The sequence below is a fragment of the Felis catus genome, chromosome C1 (genome assembly GCF_018350175.1).
Source record: "Felis catus isolate Fca126 chromosome C1, F.catus_Fca126_mat1.0, whole genome shotgun sequence".
Taxonomy (NCBI): domain Eukaryota; kingdom Metazoa; phylum Chordata; class Mammalia; order Carnivora; family Felidae; genus Felis; species Felis catus.
Window position 1 is genome coordinate 134703488 of NC_058375.1, and position 21409 is coordinate 134724896.

Below are 21409 nucleotides of genomic sequence, written 5' to 3' on the forward strand. Positions count from 1 at the left end.
GATCTCTGTACGGACTCTTTTCTTGTAGCCCCTGAAGCCATGTTGTGGGCTGCACTGGCTTCTGTCTGATCTAGCTACCTTCACCTCTCTCCTAATGTCCAATGCCTCCCTCCCCTCTCCCAGTAGTCTGTCAGATCCTGCAGCTTGGTGCTGAACCTATCAAACGAATATCTGGTCCAACGAATGCCAATAAAACATTATTTCAGGCAACTGAAGAGAAAATTCCAGATTGTAGGTTAGAGAAAATTTAAAACAAGGGGAAGTTGGAGCAAGAAGAAGAAAGAAAATAAAGTTCTTAGTAGGAAGATGTAGATGTTTTCCTTGCCTACAGGAGAAAAAGAAAACAACTTCATTGAGAATATAATAAATCAATAGGTTTATAAAGAAAAAAATACAGAAAAGATTATAAAGGATAACATTTAAAAATACCAAATTATCCAGATCATTTCTTTGTTTAAGATACTCTGTACATAAATTAACCATCTCTGGAAACTACATTAACAGTCACATCACCACAATTGTATTTATAACTAACTCGCAGCTATTTGATGCATGATATTCACTTGGAAGCTAGAAAGAATAAATCCAGCTTGCAAAAAAGCAGAACTTACTTTAAGTGTGGGGCTTAGGTCCTGAGAAAATCTTGCTCAACACATGGGTGGCAAGAAATAATACAAAGGGAGAAACTTGGGGAGGCCGACTTTGTATCATTAGCTAAGAACAGTTATGTATTGTATATGTATCCAACATAAACACTTGGCTAAGGATGTTATTCTACTGACAGTGTTTGCCTTTCCTTATGGTCATCAGCTGGTGACTACTGCTACTTGGCTGGGAAGTGCTTCATCCATAAAGAAAAGCACCATAAGTAATAATGAATGTGAGTTTGTGTTCATTGCAAAGCAAGAATTCAGATTCAACAAGAGACTTTTTTATCCAATTGAAATGAATCAAAGTGTTTAACCTAATTGGGCTTCTATAAATCAGGAGTGTTGTCATATCAGTAATCCTTCCAGATAAGGCATTTCAATGAGGCGCCATGCAAGAGTACAATGTATAAACACGAAATAAATAGAATCCATTGACCCTTCTATTCAGCAGCCTTGTATATCTTCCCTCTTTCTATTAGCGCTATTTAATAAAATTACCACTTAACAACTGACATTAGTGGATTTTTTTAACCATTGAGGGACTATATTTTTTTCCTTTCTATGACTCTCTTCAATTTATGCATACAACCACAGAAAGGCTTGATCTTTTGATGATTATAAGGTCAAGAGGATACGGCAGGGGAAAGGGGTAATGTGCATCCATTGGGATCTCGGTTTTAAAAATCCATATTATGAATATTTGTACAATTGGTTTTTTTAATGAAGTAGGTATGTATGTGTTAATCTGAAAGGGTCACACAAGTATCTCTCTTTTATGTGTATTTCTTTAAGTCCGTTTCAAAGTTATCTTTGAAAATTAATTCCAATACATTTCTAAATTCACTATTTGTCTACTTCAACACCTCTGTACAGCTATAATTCCCCCCCCTTTTTTTTACTCACTTAAGGGTAACTGGGTTCAAATCCCCCCAGCTCGCCTCTCAAGTGCCCAGATCTTTTCTCATCCAGGAATACCTTGCATTACTTCTATAGATGTATCTGATTTCCTTTTGAAATTACTTTTCCTCTGAATGGCGCATTCCTGGCACGTATGCTACCATTTTCCATCCAAATCCCATGTAGACATTATTGGTTGGTCATATCCCCCTTTTTCACTGCAGCTTTAACTTCAGGGTCCTTTCCTGCAGAGCAGACAGCTAGCATCAGCCAGGTAAAGCAAACCTGTGTATCATCCTCTGCCAGAGTGGGTCTCTTGGTCCACTGCCACCATTCTTTCATAGGTGTTATGAAAACAAAAATGCAGACTACAGACACACCCTTATGCTTCCAAGAGAACAGGAGGCTTGTGTCTGTTTCCTTAAAAATCCCCAGTGTCTGCCTTTTTGTTTCATTCTTTAATAAATAAATGTGTACTTCATGAGGATATACACACACACCTTTTATATAAGATAAAAAGTTAGCATAAATATATACATTAAAGTATACACACACACACACACACACACACACACACACACACACACATATATCTGTAAGATATTACTACAAACCCCTAACATTTCAGGGTCCCCTTATTTTGCAACTGATGACTATACTTGTCATGTGTTTCCAAGCTTGTCAACTTTCCTTACAAATTATTTCAAAAAACTTTTTTTCCCGTTTATTCATTTTTGAGAGACATAGAGAGACAGAGCATGAGCCGGGAAGGGGCAGAGAGAGGGAGACACAGAATCTTCAGCAGGCTCCAGACTCCGTGCTGTCAGCACAGATCCTGACGGGAGGCTGGAACTCACAAACTGCGAGATCATGACCTGAGCTGAAGTCGGATGCTCAACCGACTGAGCCACCCAGGCGCCCCTCTTACAAATTATTTCAAACTTGAGGAAGAAAACAGGGTTTTGACTTTTTTTTTTTAAGTATTAAATTGCTCAACAATAGCATTTAGAGCAGAAGGCAATTAGAAATCATCCAGCCCAACCAGGTACATTTCCAAATGAGGAAGCTGAGACTGAGGAAAGCTACGTGAATCCCTGAACTCTTGCACGCAGTGAAATGTAGAGCCAGGGGAGAAAAACAGCTTTTCCGTTTCTTGGTATGAGTTGATCTTCCATCCAGGCAGTAAAACTGATGTGCACTAGTGAGACTAAAGCTGCCTCATGGAATCACCTTTTTCTCCAGGTTTCTGTGGTAATCTGGTTGTGTAAGCCTCCCAGATCACTACACAAGTGTATAGGTCAGTGAAACGGATTCTTTCTCACTTGGGTGATGTAGACATTATTATCTGTCAGGAAGCAAGACTTTCCAACACAAACCTCCTAACTCCTGCATTCTATTTTTGACACCTTAACCCAAAGTAATTTCGCACTACCTCATAAAACCTTTGAAAATGGCGCATCGGAGGATGATGTTTTGCACTTACTGAATTCCCTTTTCCGAAAAAATACGTTGGTGTGCTATATTAGATTGTTGAATTTCCAAATTATCTTCTCTGGTCATTCTCTGTAACTTTTTTCCAAAGAAAGGACGGGGCGCCTGGGTGGCGCAGTCGGTTAAGCGTCCGACTTCAGCCAGGTCACGATCTCGCGGTCCGGGAGTTCGAGCCCCGCGTCAGGCTCTGGGCTGATGGCTCAGAGCCTGGAGCCTGTTTCCGATTCTGTGTCTCCCTCTCTCTCTGCCCCTCCCCCGTTCATGCTCTGTCTCTCTCTGTCCCAAAAATAAAATAAAAAAACGTTGAAAAAAAAATTCAAAGAAAGGAGAAAGGGAAGGAGGAATGACGTGGAAAGAGACCCAATATCTTTGCAGATGAAGTTGGCTTTCCTTCTTGGACCTCAGAGACAACAGCTAAGGAGAGTACTGTGGGCAGGCAGCTTTGTTCTGACTGTAAGAAAACTACGGGGAAGTTCCTGATTTCTGGTTAGTTTTGCTCGCATTCTTTTGGAGCAGAAAGGCATCAAGATGAGGAAAAATTTAACCTTTCAGTCCCCTGTAAAGTAAAAACAATTGTAATGGCAAGAAGGTATTTTCTACTTCCTACTGCAAACAAAAACAGAAGTAAAGCTGAAGGTGACACACCATCTAAAGTCAAAGATTTTGCAATCTAATTGAGGGAAATAAAGCATATGTGCATGAAATAACTTAGAGATAAAAATAAAACATGTCAACAACAATGTAATACAATCTGAATGTTTAAATGCCAAGAAAGCAAATAACGAAGTGATAGAAATATAATTCTTAAGTCTCCCTAGTAGAAACAGGCTTAAATATGGTTTTGGATATGGTGAATGACACAGGATGCAAAGAAATTCAAATGTGTGTGGCCATAAGGATAGATGAGAGAGGAAGTTGACCTCCGAATCCTGAGTGTGTACAATCTGCTGTCATTATCTTTTTTCTTTTTTTTTCACTTTTTTAAAATTAATATATTTTATTTTTCAAAACAGATTTAGGTTTATAGAAAACTGAGCAGCAACCGGAGACTTCCCATGTACTTCTCCCCACACACAGACACAGAGTCTCCCCTGTTGTTAACATCTTGCATTAGTGTGGTACATTTGTTGAAACTGATGAGCCAATATGAATATATCATTATTAACTAAAGTCTGTAGTTTACATTAAGTTTCACTCTTAATGTTGTATATTATGTAGGTTTGACTAATGTATAATGACATGTAGCTACCACTGTAATATCACATCGAATGGCTTCACCGCCCCCAAATCCTCTGTGCTCTGCCTACGCATCCCTCCCCCATTGCTAACTCCTGACAACTACTGATCTTTTACTATCTCGAGAGTTTTGCCTTTTCCAGAATGTCAGATACCCGGAATAATACAGGATGCAGCCTTTTCACACTGGCCTCTTTCACTTAGTCATAGGATTCCTTCACATCTTTTCATGGTTTGATAGCTCTTTCCTTTTTACTGCTGAGTCATATTGCAGTGTGTGAATGTCCCATCGTTGGCTTATCCAGTCACCCGCTGAAGGACATTTATGATCTTCTTAAATTTAAAAACCAAATTTTTTTTATTTTTTTAAAAAAAATTTTTTAACGTTTATTTATTTTTGAGACAGAGCATGAATGGGGGAGGGGCAGAGAGAGAGGGAGACACAGAATCGGAAACAGGCTCCAAGCTCTGAGCCATTAGCCCAGAGCCCCACGCGGGGCTCGAACCCATGGACCGCGAGATCGTGACCTGAGCTGAAGTCCGACGCTTAACCGACTGAGCCACCCAGGCGCCCCTAAAAACCAAATTTTTTTAAACTTAAGTTTTAACTTAGCTTTTTTAACCAGTGACCTGCTCAGATAGGAAACATGGTTCTCAGAACACATTCTTTTCACCTTGGAGACTTCTTTGTTTAGGGGAGGAGGTTATATAATTTGGGGAAACATAAAACGAGACCATTATTTCTGTCCTTAAACTTGAGTCATGGGCCACTTAATCTTCTTGCTTCCACTCTTTGGTGAGGTGACAGCAATAAATTTTAGAATATACAACCAAAAAATGAGAATTAGAAAATAAAGTTCTGAATTTTTAAACAAACCTGGTCATTGTCAAACATTCATTGGGTGTTGTGTCTTTCCCTTTGCTCTAAAACTACACTGATATGTTGTTTTTATAATGAATCAGAATAGAAGTCCAGATTTGAAGGTATGACTTTTTCTCTCCTCTTTAGTTACAGTGTTAACTAGGCCCCAAAAGCAATTCTATGACTTTTGCAAAAGTGACATCCTAAGCTGTTTTTGATTCTCTAAGTTGAAGCAGATGTCACCTGACACACCAGTGTCTTTCTTTTTAACATCAAATAACATTGATAACCTAATTACTCATAATAATAATGATAATAATAATAAAGGCTGCCCTGCCATTTGAAGGCAGTTTACAGTGAAAACCATTTACTTGGCTCCATGACTATGGATACACATTGATTTTAAGACAGCATAGGGAGGCTTTGCCAGAAAAATTTAAAAGTTCAAGTAGAAAAAATAATCACAATATCTTTCAGTCATTTGCTGCTTATATTTGTGTTCTTAAAATGCACAACTAAATGCTCTCTGCATACAGATATCACTTGGTAGGTGGGGTGTATCTTATTACTGGATTATTTTCCAGTACATTGGGCATAGTTAAGGTAAAGTGTATTAACTTTCTCTCAAAATAAAGATGAAAACAGAGTTGTAGCGGCTGTGAATGCTTCAGCCATTGTCAGGAAGTTAAGAACTGACAGGAGGTCCAAATAATCAACTCTGCCTGGTGCATATACTGTAGCTTTCCCCTGGGATATCTGGTCTAATCCTACAATGTATCTGACTGGCATGAATGTAGAATTACTTTCAATAAAGATTTTATTTCAAGCTTGGATGATTTCCCCAAAAACATCTTGTCACTAAGGCAAAGTATATCATAGAATATCTGATTTTTTCCCCCTACAAGTCAGCTTTTGAGGGGGAAAAATACACATTTCAACTCAAGTACTCAACTCAGGTCAATTCACTGTAAAAAATCACATTTTAACATATCTAGACTGATTAAAGATTTGCCGTGTTAAAGAAATCAGGGAACTGTCGACGGAAGCTTACCCTAAGTCTGCAAATGAAAAGAATAAGTAACACATTTGCTCATCTACAATTTGCACTCTCCCTGCAGTAGCCTCCAATCGAAGAGAAGGCAGGACAGATGATTCCGCAAGCTAACACCCGGCTTCTAGAATATTTGTCTTTTTGCAAGTAAGGAACATTTAAAGGTCACATCTTCCAATAAGTATGAGGTTGTTTCCAGGCTATATGAGAAATATGAATGGCTCGGTCATGATCACACTAAAATGATCTGCATTTCTCTATTTATCTTTTCTGTGTCTTAATGCTATTCTCTTCCTTCGTGATGCCAAATTAAGTCAGTGTGTTCAAGATAGGGGAACAGGACAGTTGCAGTACGTTACTCTGCTTTGACTTCACCGAAATGTTTCATTTTACGTGTGCTTACATTATTTCAGCCTTGGTGTCACTTTTGTGGATTTATGCTCAGTTCATATAATCTTAAAAATATCTTATGTGACCTATAGAGTTTCACCTTTTAGTCACTAAAAGCACACAAATCACATGGTTTAGTTCTAATGGCATAGGAGTAATTATTTTAATATTTAATAACCATAGTATATTTATACAATGCTTTAAGTTCAAAATCCCTCTTATCTCTATTATATTTTATGACTAGCACATAATATTGTGATAAGATATATGTACAAGAATGAAAACTAAGTATGAATGATAGCAGATAAAACTCAAGAGAGGCATAGAAAGGTCCAGATTTGAATCTCAACTTTTTGACTTAATTGGCTGCATGAGCTTTAGACAGGTCGTTTAGCCAAAAGTCTTTAAACCCTGCTGCACACCCGATTTGCCTGTGACACTTTTTAGAAACTCAGAGACCTAGGTCTCAACCCTGGAAACTAAATCAGGATCACTGCCATTGCTTTGCTTCTTCAAAACTCTAGCCAGAGTGGAAAACCAGTGAGTCCTAATCTCCTTCTCCTTGTTTATAAACTAACAACTGACAGAAGTAAATGTAATCACATGTAATAAAAATTAACATTTCCATAATCTACAAAATAGAAGGTACTATACACAAGGCATGATGGCTTTATCCCAAGTCTGTCTGTTTGTTCCCCTACAACATTACTACAATATTATTGACTGTCAACACTAGGCTGTACTTTTTTCTTATTTGTAACTAGAATTTTGTAGGTTTTATCCCAGTTTTGTTGATGGTGAAACATAAATTTGGAGTGGAAGGGAATGATTCATGAACACAGAGCTAGTCAGAACTTGACTCTGAACTAGATTTTAGGTCTCCTTTTTCAGAAGCAGTTCTCTTTCTTTCTAGAATTTCTCTGATTCCCCAGAGCTCATGACTAAAATCACAGATTGGATTTGACATGGTGATGGTTATCTATGAACACCAATGGAAAGAGTGGAACAAGATGGGGAGGAAAGAAAATTCAAGCTATGATGTGGCCCAACAAAGCCTGGCCAACCCACAGGAGTTCTGGAGCATCTATGGCCCCTCAGAGTTGTCAACAGATGGACCAAAACATCTTGGCCTTTTTGCCCTCACTGTGATCAGTCATTGGGCCAAGGGCTGTCTCTAAGGGTTTCCTGGGGTGAGGCTGTCTTCAGTTGAGGCAAATTACGGAGGAGCTGACCATTGAAGCTCACTGCTGACTAACTCCTGCAGCTGGAACAATAGTCCCTCCTTGAAGAGACACCTGGGCAGCACATCCTATGTTTACCACAGGCCACCCTTTGAACTGTTTAAATCTATTCCTAATGTATGCTTGGGAGGCAGTTCCCCAGGACTCCAGCAGGCCTTGCTTCCTGAGGGAACCTTTGAAGAGGCAGCTTTAGTGGGATGACCCAAGACCTACAGCAGAAGCTGGGTCCAAGCCCATGACTGACACTCATTGTCTCCCTTCTCCACTGTCCCTTCTAGTTCCCCTCCCCTTCAGTTATCACCTCTGCCAGTCATGGTGGCTGCTCACTGCAGCAACTCAAGCCTTCATCCTTGAGGGGCCGAAGCTCTGATCACCATGTATTCTCAAGCATTGTTGCCCTATCCCTTAACCATCTCTGTCACAACTGAGTGACAAAGAACTTGAAGATTTTATGTGGATCATCTGGATGTGACACATATTCCCATTGTATAACAGCAACTCATTCTCCTCCACTTGATCAGGGTTACTGACTTCTGCCTAGAAGGTCACTCTTCTGGCCTGCTGGCCCCTGGTCAGGAAGCCCCAAGTGCTCAGGAGCAGCGGTAGCCTGTAGAACAATGCCTACATACATCATTCTAATACAATGACATAAGCTGAATAGCGTCCTTCTTGGTCCCCATTGACTTTGTTCTTGGGGATCCCATATTCTATTAACTTTCTCCATAATTTACTCTGAGTCAGGTCCCCTTGGCTGCCTCTAGGCCCTGCTGCTTATTATTGTAACTGTATCTACCTGGCTTTTAGCAATTAAGTCCTACCACCTGGCCTCTATTATTTCAGCATTTTATCATCCCCATTGTTATCCAAAAGCCTAGTTCTGTAATGGACACTCCTACAGCCAACCCTGATTTAAAAGGTAAAGCCTTATAATTGCAAACAATGTTCTTGTAGAGTATCCATGGTGCTTAGGAATAGCCCTTCAATCTCATTGATCTTGCATTTACTATGCACAAACTCCCGCCATTATTTTTTTTTTAATTTTTTTTTCAACGTTTTTATTTATTTTTGGGACAGAGAGAGACAGAGCATGAATGGGGGAGGGGCAGAGAGAGAGGGAGACACAGAATCGGAAACAGGCTCCAGGCTCCGAGCCATCAGCCCAGAGCCTGACGCGGGGCTCGAACTCACAGACCGCGAGATCATGACCTGGCTGAAGTCGGACACTTAACCGACTGCGCCACCCAGGCGCCCCCCACCATTATTTTTTAATGTCTAACATGTTATATTAACTACTAGTGTCTCCTTCATGGATGTAACATCCCAATTCACCACCAGGGAGAGTTTATAACTGGATGGCTACCCTGTGCCAAGACGCAACTGCACTTGGCTGCTATCACGACAGATTCTTCATTGCCAGCCAGGCAGCAAGTGACCCAGCTCCAAATCCTATCTTTGCCGGCTTTCTTGAACCACTTTTAGAACCAATAATCACAGTATGTTCTCTACAGGGAGGCCCTGAAACAGAGTTCAACATGCAGGGTGTTCACTAGGGATTGACCTCTGGAAGAGAGAGGGTGAGAATAGGATTGGGCAGAAGGAGTTCAATCAAGATGTGGACCCAACCAAATTTCAGTCAACCCCACAGGGAGCCCATTGATGCTATCCCACTGTGAGAGGAAATGGCCACATTTATATCTGTAGTGGGTCAGTCAATGCCCTTGGGCAAGGTGGCTCACTGCAGTTGAAGTAAACCTTGAAGAAGACAACTAAGGTCATCATTTCCTACAGCTAGGCAGGGAATCTGAGTAGCCTATTTCTGCATCCAAAGCAGCCACCATCATTGTCAAATTGGTAAATTTAGGAATGGTCCATAAGCAGCTTGGAAACTAGAAGACTCTTTTATAAAGCCCAGTATAGGGCTTCTTCGTGGTCCCTAAAAAAATGATACATTTCATCCAGCTCATAGAACTTATTATTAACAGGTGATTACAAATGGGTGAGCTGAACAATAGAATGATGAGTTAGTCCGACATCCATATGTACAAGGACATATGCAGAAACTGGCACATTTTATTTCTCTACCACAGTACAGATTATAAATTTATATATGTAAAAGCAAAATAAATAGTTTCTGTCCTTGAGCCAAACATTATACACATTTTGAAAGGGTTTGCATTTTTGCAGATACATCAAGCATTTTACCTAAAATGGAATTTGGTGGTCAGATTTTAGATGGTGTCATTATCTTTAACTTCAACCATCCATAATATAAACCAGATAAAAATTACATTCTATTCTAAGTCCCTTTCTCCAATTTTGTTCAAACTGGGTACATGTTGGAAATTCATTGTCAATAGTACATACGAAGGAAAGGCATGCTGTACAATTATAGGCCCCTAACAAGCTTTCCAGAAATAATCACTCCTTTGTCTCTGCTGCCTTTATGTTCTCATCATCAGCGAGTAAGAATGAAGCTCCGGTGTGCAGGAAATGTAAATATTGTGCCATAATCAAAACTAATTTCCCTTTCAAGGTCCATTGTTCTAAATGATTTAGTCGACTCGGAGTGTCTTCTAGACATTTTCCTGGTTCATTTCTAGTTCTGGAGGGCTATGTACAGCCTAAGCATTTGTTGGGGCCAGGGAGAGCATCCATTTATACAATATTTCAATAAATATTTATTGAGCATCTAGTACTATGAGTCAAATACTAATCTTGGTCTAGAGATACAGCGCTAAACAAAAACAGATGAAATCCTGGTGCTTAAGATGTTTACATTCTACTGGAAAAGATAATAAAACAGATCAGCAGGGTAGAAACTTGTCTGGCTCTTACCACCTGTCCTGGCTTATCTTCATTCTCTTCTGATTTTCTATCATCATCTCCAACTGCCAGTCCCAGATCTGGGTTTTAGACAGAATTCAGGCAGAACTCTGTGTGGCTATTTTATGTCACCTTTACCTGGATATACCCTGAAATATTTACTATCTATTTCCGATATACGGACCATGAGGAACTCTGGAATCCTGCTTTATACTTGGGTTTTCCCTAAGAAGAATCTGGGTCTGTCTGATCTCAGAATCCTCAAGCTTTCTAACAGTGCGTATTTTCCAGGAAGGGGAGGGGGGTGCCCAGGGCTGGCCCACTTCTGTAGGACTTCACCAAAGTCTCAGCTCTCTTCCCCCGCAACTCTCCTTCTCTCAGTCCAGAGAATCTCTCTCTTATCTGGTAGCAGGGTAGCCTGGTTCTTCATCTCCTTTCCAACCTGCTGGTTCGGCCATTGTGGCAACTCTGGGTCCTTAGGCACTTAGGCTTTTATAACTGAAAGCTACAGTCCTCGAAATTCACATGCCCTCTCTTGCAAACCTCCAAGGCATGTTCTCTGCTTTTCTGCTCCATCACCCCTTCACTGAGCTCAAAATGCTGCTGACTGAATCTTGGGGAAATGTAAGGAATACAAGGAAGGGTGGGAAAGAAACCTTAGTTATTATATATTATCCCACCTCATCTCAAATGAGGACTGTCCATTCTTTCGTTTTAATCTGGGAGCCCAAACCACATTTTAAATGTCATTCAACTTGCCGTCTAATAGAAGAATCTTGACTATCCCTGAACACCTCCTGATGGGGAACTCATGGCCTTTTTATGTCCAGAATATTTAATAACCTTGACAAATGCTCACAGTATTCTTCCAGTACACATATGGAAACATCAAGACCAAACGTTAATAGCAGTGATGTCTACGTCATAGAAATATGACAGATTTTAATTTTCTATTTCGACTTGTCTGCATTTTCCTAAATTTTCTGTAATAAGTATGAATCTTTTGAAGCAGCCTAGGCTGTTTCCACAGCTCGAATTCTGCATGTGGAGGTGAAGTCAGTCTCTGAGCTAATTCCAGGAACTGGATTTATAAGAGGAAAGAAGACTTTTTCTCCCATATCATGGCTTTCTGCACTCAGTCATCAGGACTTCTCTAACTGTTCTCTTTTCCAAATCCCACACCTTCCGCCCCCGCACCCCATTGCTGAGAAGCGTATCCCTGTGCAAGGCACGTTCACTTCATGTTCTCTGGTTGTGCAGTGTCTCTCCTAAAGTCAAGTCACCGTAAAGGAAATAGTGCCTGAAACTTATTTTTTCCCTCAGAAAGTAAAATTAAGCATGGATGATTGAATGATGATATCCGAATTGCGACTCATTCTCTTTCAGCTATTCTGGGATCTTTTAAACAAGGAAACAATTTTCAAAAAAAGAAACTACTGAAGATTTGATATCGATGCCCTTAGTGGGAAGTAAAATAGCTATTCTCACCGATGTGAAAAGAAAAGCTAGAAGGTTGATGAATTCTGACTTTGCATATTGATAGTATTCCTTTTAGTTTTATCTAACGTCACAAGGCAAATATTTAAGTTCTGTATTTTCCACTACTATTTCATAATTAAGTTCTTTATTTGGTTGGCCTAATTAATGCTGATCCATGCACAATCCCCAATATTCTGTATAAAAATTTTTCTATGATATACTAGCCTTTTTAACTGCTCTATTGAACAAATTCAGGTAGAGAATAATGATGGGCTTACTATGTTTTCCTTTCTAAAGATAATCCTAATGTATAATATATTTCCTAACCTTTCATCCTAAATCAATGTCTTCTGAGGATGGGGATATGATCAGTAGCTACAGGTATATCCGCAGTGCTCAGGGGCATAAAAATTAAGACTTCTTTACTGTTGTGGATGGCTAAAACCATTTGAAAACTTGAGAGAAACACCTAAGGGAAACCATACCTGAAATTCTCCATCTACTTTGCCAATAGTGTATTTCCATTCACAATGAGAAATGAATGCTTTCAAGAGTTTAAAACACTGTGTGAATCTGGAGAAAAAGATAATGCAGATTAATTCGTTTTTCTTCTACCTAAAAACATCCTTCTCAATTCTGTAAATATATCCTTGGATGTGAATTAGCTGATTTAAAATATCAAAATTTATCACCCAAGACTTCTTGTTGACTCTAACTCCCCCCCAGGCCTCAGGCCTCACCGTTAAGAAACCCCTTGATTTCAAACTTAAAATCGTTGAATCTCAATTATTTGTGGAAAGACTATCCATATCCCAGAGTAATAAAAATCTGCATCTTAATCTAGGATCTTCTACCTCCTACATGGCTTTGGCCAAATTATTCAATCTTTATCAGGCTCATTCATCTGAAAATTTTATTTTATATCTGAAAAAAAATATGGAGGATATCCCTAAAATATAATAGTTTAGAATACACAGAGATCATCAGCAAAGTAAAATATGCCAGCTATGTGTGTCTGTGACTATAGAAAGCTGCCATCAAAATATAACATCACAAATCAATGGAGAATGGGCAATTCATGCAACCAAATGTTATTGAGGGGAATTAGCTAGCTTTTACAAAAAATAAATTTAGATTACCATCATATTTCACACACTAAAATATATTTAAGATGAATTAGAGGGTATGTTGAAAAATAAAATTACTTAAAAACTAGAAGAAAACATTTATGATATTTATCTGATGTCTTTAAATTGGTGAATTTTGTAATAAAAATGGTAAATATAAATAAAGAAAAGAACATAATAATTGGGAGAATATAAATACAACAAAAGTAATGAAATACTATGCTTCTTACTACATAAAAACTTACAAATCTATAAATTCAAGAATGTTCATTATGACATTGTCTGTAATAGCAAAGAATTAGAAGCAACCTAAAAGCCAAGCAGCAGGGGAATGGCTAAGTAAATTAAGATATTTCCATACTATGAAATGTAACCACTTTTAAAAAGGATTAGGCATTTTTATATATACTGACTTGGAAAGATGCCCACGATATATAGTCAAGGGGAGAGGGAAGAAATTGTAGCATATTATATATTTTTTATTTTATTATTTTTAACAAGAAATAGATAGATAGATAGATAGATAGATAGATAGATGATAGATAGATAGATAGATAGATAGATAGAAGGAAGGAGCACCCATCTGTTAAATTATGGTTATCATTAAGGAGTTTGACGAAGAAACAGGAGGCATTTACTTTTTTATTCTAGATACTCCTGATTAGGACATTTTTTTCCAAAGTCTATGCATTAGTTTTGTCATACAAGGTAAATAAAATGGATTAAACTAGCAAGCAAACAAAATTACATGCTCTCAATAAGAAAGGGAGGAGTAGATATGAATGGCTAGTCACAGAAGAAGATACCCACCTCAGGGTTGGTTTTTTTTTTTTTTCTTTAACTTTGCATACATTTCCTACATTCAAAGAATGACAGACCATTGAAAAATGCCTATCAACTGGCAACTATTTTAAAAAGAATAACACCAGATGATAATGATGTTAATAGGACTAGCAGGCTCTCCCACACGTTTTCGTATTTTAAGAAAAGAAGAGCCGTAACTGAACGATCTAGTGTGAGTTCTCAAACTGCAACCCAGGAGGACCAGTATCATCGTCTGCAAACTTGGAGGGAATGCAGATTTCTCAAGTTTGCCCACGTGTTGAATCAGAAATCTGCAGGTGGAGCTCAGCCATCTGTGTTTTCACATGGCTTCCAATTAATCTCATGAATGGTCAAGTTTGAGAACCATTGATCTAGTCGCTACAATTCTACTGTAAGGCAGAGTTTCTCAACAGCAGCACTATTGACATTGGGGCTGGATAATTTTTGTGACCAAAGGCTGTCCTGTGCATTGTGGGACGTTTGGCAGCATCCTTTGCCTGTACCCACAAACTGCCAGTAGCAACTCCCCTCCCAGTCACGACAATCAAAAATGTCTCCAATATTGCCAAATGTCTCCTGGGGTAGGGGTGGGGTCCAAAATTGCCCCTGGTTGGGAACAACTGCCTAAAGAAATACCCCAAAGTGTGGAGGAGGAATACATGGAAAGATGTTTTTATATATCAATTTCACTTATACTAAGAAGTCATAAGGTATAGGGTACAAGCCATTCTGTCCCATATAAGGTAATGAGGAAATAATATGTATTACATATGTAAGACATGAGAATTGCTCATGATCAAAGTGAAAAATGCTGTATACAAATTATATAGAAAGTATTTTCTCAAATACAAATGAAGATAATTTATTTACAATTCATATCACCTAAATATTGGCAGTGTCATTCTCCTGCTCAAAACCCAAGAATGGATTCCCACATTCTTGGAATTAGATCCTGAACTTTTATCAAGGCCTGCAAGACCCCCCACGGCATCTCCTACCTCCTTTGCCTCATTCTCGAGTCTTCAGCCATACTATCCCCTTCTCTGTTTCTAGAACCACCAAGTACAACCTCACCACGGGGGCTTTGTACCTACTCTTCCCTTCATGAGATTCTCCAGCTCCTGGTATGTGCAACTAACCGAGTCTCTGCTCAAATGTCCCTTCCCTCAAGAGGGCTCCCTGAGTACCTGGTCTGTTACAGGTAGCATTTCCCACTACACTCTGCTCAGTAGAATTATCTGAGGGCTACATTATCTGCAGTCAGGCAGACCCCACCCATACTAAGTAAACAAGAATGTCTAGAGATGGACTCTGGATGACTAGGATTTTTTAAAAGGTTCCCAGGATCAATGGAAGAACTACTACTTTTCAGTTTTTCTTGTACTTCAGAGCCTAAAATCACATTGTATATTGATTGGTATAGTATGTTGTCTGGTTCTCCCATTAGATTATAGGCTTCATGTGGACTGTGGGCAGGGTCTGTTTTACTCATTGTACTATCTCTGACATCCGAAACAGTATCCAACACCTAATAGGCACTCAATAGATTTTTATGAATCAATAATAGTTACATTGAGTTACTCTTCATGGTTACTGGTGGGCTTTTTTCTTTATTATACTTTTTAAAAATTTTCAAATTCTAACCTAAAGTTACTTTAAATTAGAAAAAAAAACAAATTACAGAGGATTTTTAAATCTGCCTTCAGAAATTGTGATATATTTGAAGCCCAGTGATTAGCACATAATAGATATTCAACAAATAGTAATTACTGTTAGTGTTCCTTTTTGATATCAATTATATAAGGGCTTTGGCTATAATATCCATTTTATCTATGGTGGTGTTACCTTATAGAATATATATTCCTCTAGAGATAAGTCATTTTGAAGTCCATGGGGTATTCTTTTTTTTTACTTTATCAGGTCCTCCTATCTTATTAGATATTCTGAATATTTCTTTAAAGATGCTTTATACTCTCCCTATAATGTCCAATCAATAAGGGTATGAAACAAGTAAATAATTGAAAATGTTTCAATCTTCTGCATTGAAGTCAGTATAAAAAAGTTATTTAATAAATGCAAAGAACAAAAGTAAAAGTGTCAAAAAATAGCCATGATTCCCACTTAGAAGAATAGTTGTTAACTTGCTTTGGAAAATAATAATAATACAATACTTAAATACAAAATTGAGCACTTTATGATTAGTTTAAACAAATTGATTTATAACTTATATTAAAAACAGCTGAATTACTGGGGGCGCCTAGGTGGCTCAGCTGGTTAAGTGTCTGACTTCGGCTCATGTCATGATCTTACAGTTCGCCAGTTTGAGCCCCACATCAGGCTCTGTGCTGACAGCTCAGAGCCTGGAACCTGCTTCAGATTCTGTGTCTCCCTCTCTCTCTGCTCCTCCCCCACTCACCTTCTGTCTCTCTCTCTCTCTCTCTCAAAAATAAACATTAAAAAAATTTGTTTAATAACTGAATTACCAGTGAATGACCACCTCAACACACATTGGTGTTAAATGCAAAAAACATTTGTGAAATTTCTTCTGCTTTTGCAATATTTGAAAATTTTTCTAACATACTGCCATAACTGTAGGGGAGAAAGTTGAAATCCTGCTTAGTCCCCAATCTTATTAGAAGGAAGGGAGGAAGGAAGGAAGGAAGGAAGGAAGGAAGGAAGGAAGGGAGGGGACGGAGAGAGAAAGAAAGAAAGAAAGAAAGAAAGAAAGAAAGAAAGAAAGAAAGAAAGAAAGAAAGAAAGAAAGAAAGAAAGAAACAGAAGGAAGGAAGGAAGGAAGGAAGGAAGGAAGGAAGGAAGGAAGGAAGGAAGGAAGGAAGGAAGGAAGCCAATGTAAGCAGCAGCATAGTTTGTGCAAATTGAGGGTAGCAAGCTATAGTTAGCAAGGATCCCCCGAAAATAGTTGTAGCACATAGGAAACAGAAGTCAAACATTGAAAATGTATTCTCTTTTAAATAGCTTCTCTTTCCTTAAGTGGTCAAAGTCAGAGGTAACACTTCACATACAGTGGATAAGCTATATTTTGTGAGGTAGGTCTGACCTGATGGCAAGAGACCATTTACCACCGCAATTTCCCCATTCAAGTTAAGCCATCCTAAAGTTGCGTGTGGTGGAAAATAACAGCATTCCGGAGATAGGGAAGGGAAGACTTGTAGTCCACCTCCAATAACTTGAGAGTTGTCCTGCAGGCAATTATGTGCCTTTCAACTTCCTTTGCAAGTCACTATGGTAACAGTAAAGCACAGAGTTAAAAGAAAGGTTGCATCTGTATATTTGTTTGCAACTGGACTATTATTGAAAGCGTTGGTCTTAATTCAGCATTAATTTTGAGTTTTATAGTAAAGCTCTCCTTCAGTTTGGGTCATTTGGTAGTGATTTAAAGCAACTAAGAAATTTCTTTGGGTTAGCAATTCAGCTCACTTTTGGAAAAAAGTTACCCAGCATAAGGCTGCAAGGATTTTTTTGTCTGGGGTCCAACATCTGTAGCACTGGATCATAGATTATTTCTAAAATAATCTTAAATTGATGGATCATTGCTCCTTCCATTTGGACCCGACAAAAAGCAGCTCTGGCATTTCCTCTCCTTTTTATGCCATAAACTGCATATCATCTTTTCAGCTCTTGCCAGAAAAATGAATTCTTACCCATCTCAAGATTTTGTAAACTTGAATTTTATTTAACAGTATTAGAATTGCTTTTACAGTGAATGTATATCAAGTGATATTTCATGAACAAATTTTAAAAAATCATAATTATTTTTGTCAGGCTATTTTAAACTAAGCAGTATTAATAAATAGTCATTTTCACAAGAGTGCAGTTTCGGGTCTTTTCAGTCAAGCATTCACAGTCACTAAACTTTGAGCTTTTCACGTCACTTAGAATCTTTGCTGTACGCATTTCTGGGAATAAATTAATGGTGAGTAAACAACCATGCAGAGGAATTCCCAAATATTGTTATAAGATCTGAATGTTTTTGTGCCTCCTTACCCATCCATCAGTTCACTGTACATTAATCTTTCAACCATGTCTTTGCTCTCACCTTTCTCATTCCGATGTGTTCTTTTGCCTTTTAGTCTTTGTTTTGCCATAGAAGGGAGGTTTCTGTCATTTCTTCGCTGAAAACAGGTTAAATTGTAGCTCAAAATTTATAACACTGTCATGGCATTTAAGGCCTAATGAAATCTAAGCCCTGCCAGCAGGGTGGAACTTTCCAGAAATGACCACAATCTGACCTCTTTGACTTAGCTGCTACAGAGTTCCAAAGCCAGGTGGCATAGGAGGGTAAAATCCATCACACTTTCAAACCTACACAGTAGGCCTTTAGCAAAACCAGCTAGAGCGGCATTTCCTAATCCATGCTCCTCAGGAAAGCCAATCTATGACATCTAAGTCAGTTAAGGAAGACGAGTCAAAGAGGAGCAGCGGTATTTTTTTTTTCTGCAGGACTTTTCAGAGCCTTTATTATGCTATTGTGTATCATGAATTTGCAAGAAGAAAAAGTGGCATACAATTTTCTCCAAAACTTATCTTACTTTGGCATGCTATTTTTGCAAATCATATCACAGAAAGGGGGTTTTTCAGAACTCACGTTGTGAAAGGTATCATCAGACTCATAGTAAAAACCTACATGGTTTCTGAGTCAGATCTTCCCTTCCAAATCTATGACTCAACTGCATTTTAAGCTACTGGAAGTATAACTTAACTGTTTTTGAGAGTTTTCTGCCTTTGGTACTAGACTAGAGTTTTTTTTTTTTTTTCTGTGGATGGCTTTTCTTTCTTTCAGTAGCCTATGTTTCTCCTGTGCATGTGTTTACTGCTTGAAGTCTTTAGATTTAATGGCACTTGCAGTATGCAGCTGGTCCCCACAGTGGGAGTGGAAATTTGAAATTCATTGATTTGAGGTAAAAAACAGAACACAACAAACAAACAAAAAAACCCTGAGATTTAAATAATTTTCAAGCTATACTTTGAAAGTCTGGTCGATTCCCTATGTGGTCCTAAATCGACCACTTAACTATTTAACAGTTTATTGAGGTAGAGAATAGATAAGTTCACATTTGAATAAGGAAGTTTATAATGACCTCAATACATTTTCCAACACATCCCCAGTTTTGGGGACTTCTTTGCTAGAAATGTCTACTCGCTATTAGAAAGGAATCTAATCTAATTTAAACACTGATGTGAGAATGTATTTGCCTAGCTACATGAATCATATAATTTGGTAGATGGTGACTTCTACCCCAAACTGGTCTTCATTATCAGTATCTTTTCTCACTGAAAACTTGTTTGATTTCTCAACACACCAGCTACTGGTTGGTTGACATTCAGAAAAACAATTGCCAATGAAATACACATAAACCCACACACACACACACACACACACACACACACACACAAGCACACAGTCAGTAACACTGCATAAGAAAAATGGTATGTATTCTATTTAATACACATCCACATTATCTTATTAACTTTCTTCCTTAACTACATTCGATTTTTCTAAAAGTTACTCCAAGTAACTTAATTTTCCAAAATTAGGAGAGAACTCCAAGCTGTTAAGGAAATTTAACCTGCAATAACGCAGCTGTAACAAGAAAACAAAACTATGCGTCGTTTAGTAAAATCTACTGATAACAAGATTATTTTAAAGCTAAAGCACTCATACGTTAAAGCTGGTTCTATTAATATCAAGTAGAAAGTGTGCAGAGAAATGGACAGAAAGGATACAAGTTTGAGATGGAATGAATGCTCCACATTTACACATGCATAAAAGCACAAAATGAACATTTGTCCCCAAGAAATTTATGAAACTGATGCATTGGCAGAAATCCCTTACAGGAGTCCTCTTGCATAACCCACTGGCTAAGATAGAGAAATCTTTCCTTGAGGTGGGTTCTGACATGCAGTGCTAGCCTCCTACTCTCCACCCTATTTAAACTCAGTCTTGGTTTCCTCCTCTAGATTTGGCCCTACTCTAGATTCAAAGACCAGGCCTTTGGCTGAGCAGGAAAAATAGGAAGAACTCTGGAAAAATTGATAACTAGTCTAGCCCCATTTCATCCTTCTTTCTCTCCCCTCATGGCCCATGTCCTACATGCTATAACTTTCTGGTATGCCCTGGAAAGCTGAGTCACACACACCCCCCACACACCCAAGTTCCTCCAGATACTACAGGCCTCTTCCAGGGTACTCTTGCACCCTCCTGAGAGCCCTGACTGCCCTCTCCAATAGTGGGCTCTTGAACTCCCTTGATTTCTAGCCTCACCTTTTGGAAGTCTGATGCAGTTCTGTCTCCCAACTATCCCAAATTTCACTTTGCCTCTACCTATTAAAATTATAGCTATTATTGAATAGGAAATTATACCTTCAATCCTTAATCAATCTTCACATCATCCCTTTCCCCTTCCAGTCTCCCTGGACTCCAGTCCTAATTTTCTTCTACCCTGTTGGTCAAGATGCCTTATATCAGTGGTTTGCCTTCACACTTTCAATACTTTCTTGCTTCTTTTCTACCTTCTCTGTGCCCTGTTACCTCTGAGCCCTGTTCTCTGCTAGAAAAATCTTATCAACTTAGATCTGTGCCAGCTATGGATAAAGTTGTTAAGGCAACTTTTGCCTAATAGGTACTCACTGGATTAGATATGTTTCTATATTTGCTTTTAATGAGTCTTTTTTTTAATTGTGAGAGAGTCAATGAAGGAGTATCACAAAAAAAGGTGTTACTTTAAAATCAAAAGAGAAAAGTCTGTTTTTCCCTTACGGTAAATATTATTAATGACTTTTATAATAAGAGGCTCTGGGAAAGGCTCAAGAGAGATCTTAAACTGAAGTTTAATAATAGGTATATTAAGATGAAGCAAAGGCTCATTCACTCCATTTGTCCCCACTCCAGGTTAGAAGAATGTTTAAATCATTTCACAGACTTTGGTAAATGCAGTTAGAAAGTGGTAGAGTTTCTTATATTCCAAAGGAAACTTTAAACTTGAAGTCTCTGATAACTCAGTGACACTCTAAAATATGAGAACACTCTCCAGAATGTAGCCAAGTCAACGCTGCTCACAGGTATAAATGCTCTCCATTGAAAGCAGGAAAAAAAAGTGAAAATGGGAGGCAGGATATCTTTAATATTCAGTCGAAATTTGAGAGTTATTTTGACCACAATAAATCTACTAGAATCAGGCTGTCAATCACAATTCCGCAGTGGGGAATACAAATCCAGGCCCTTTATGGAAGGATCTTATAATGTTATGGAAGATGGCAGAATGAAAAACTGGCTCAGTATTTAAGAATAGGAGTCATAACACGTACCATGATGATGC

General features: G+C 38.4%; 1 protein-coding gene and 1 long non-coding RNA gene across 7 annotated transcripts in view; one reads left to right on the top strand and one right to left on the bottom strand.

Moving 5' to 3' along the window:
• The window catches only part of ARHGAP15 (Rho GTPase activating protein 15), a 615977-nt gene that overhangs the window by 592180 nt on the left and 2388 nt on the right, over positions 1-21409 (top strand). Inside the window, exon 16 of one of the 6 annotated variants that reach the window (XM_045033726.1) lies at positions 15126-15195. The exons of the other annotated variants lie outside the window; for them this stretch is intronic. Coding sequence (XP_044889661.1) covers positions 15126-15180 — 55 coding nt within the window. The 3' untranslated portion in view covers positions 15181-15195. Of the gene's footprint in view, positions 1-15125; positions 15196-21409 lie in introns of those variants that run through there. 6 annotated transcript variants of the gene reach the window in all.
• The window catches only part of LOC123379138, a 49381-nt gene that overhangs the window by 1622 nt on the left and 26350 nt on the right, over positions 1-21409 (bottom strand). The gene's annotated exons all lie outside the window — the stretch shown is intronic.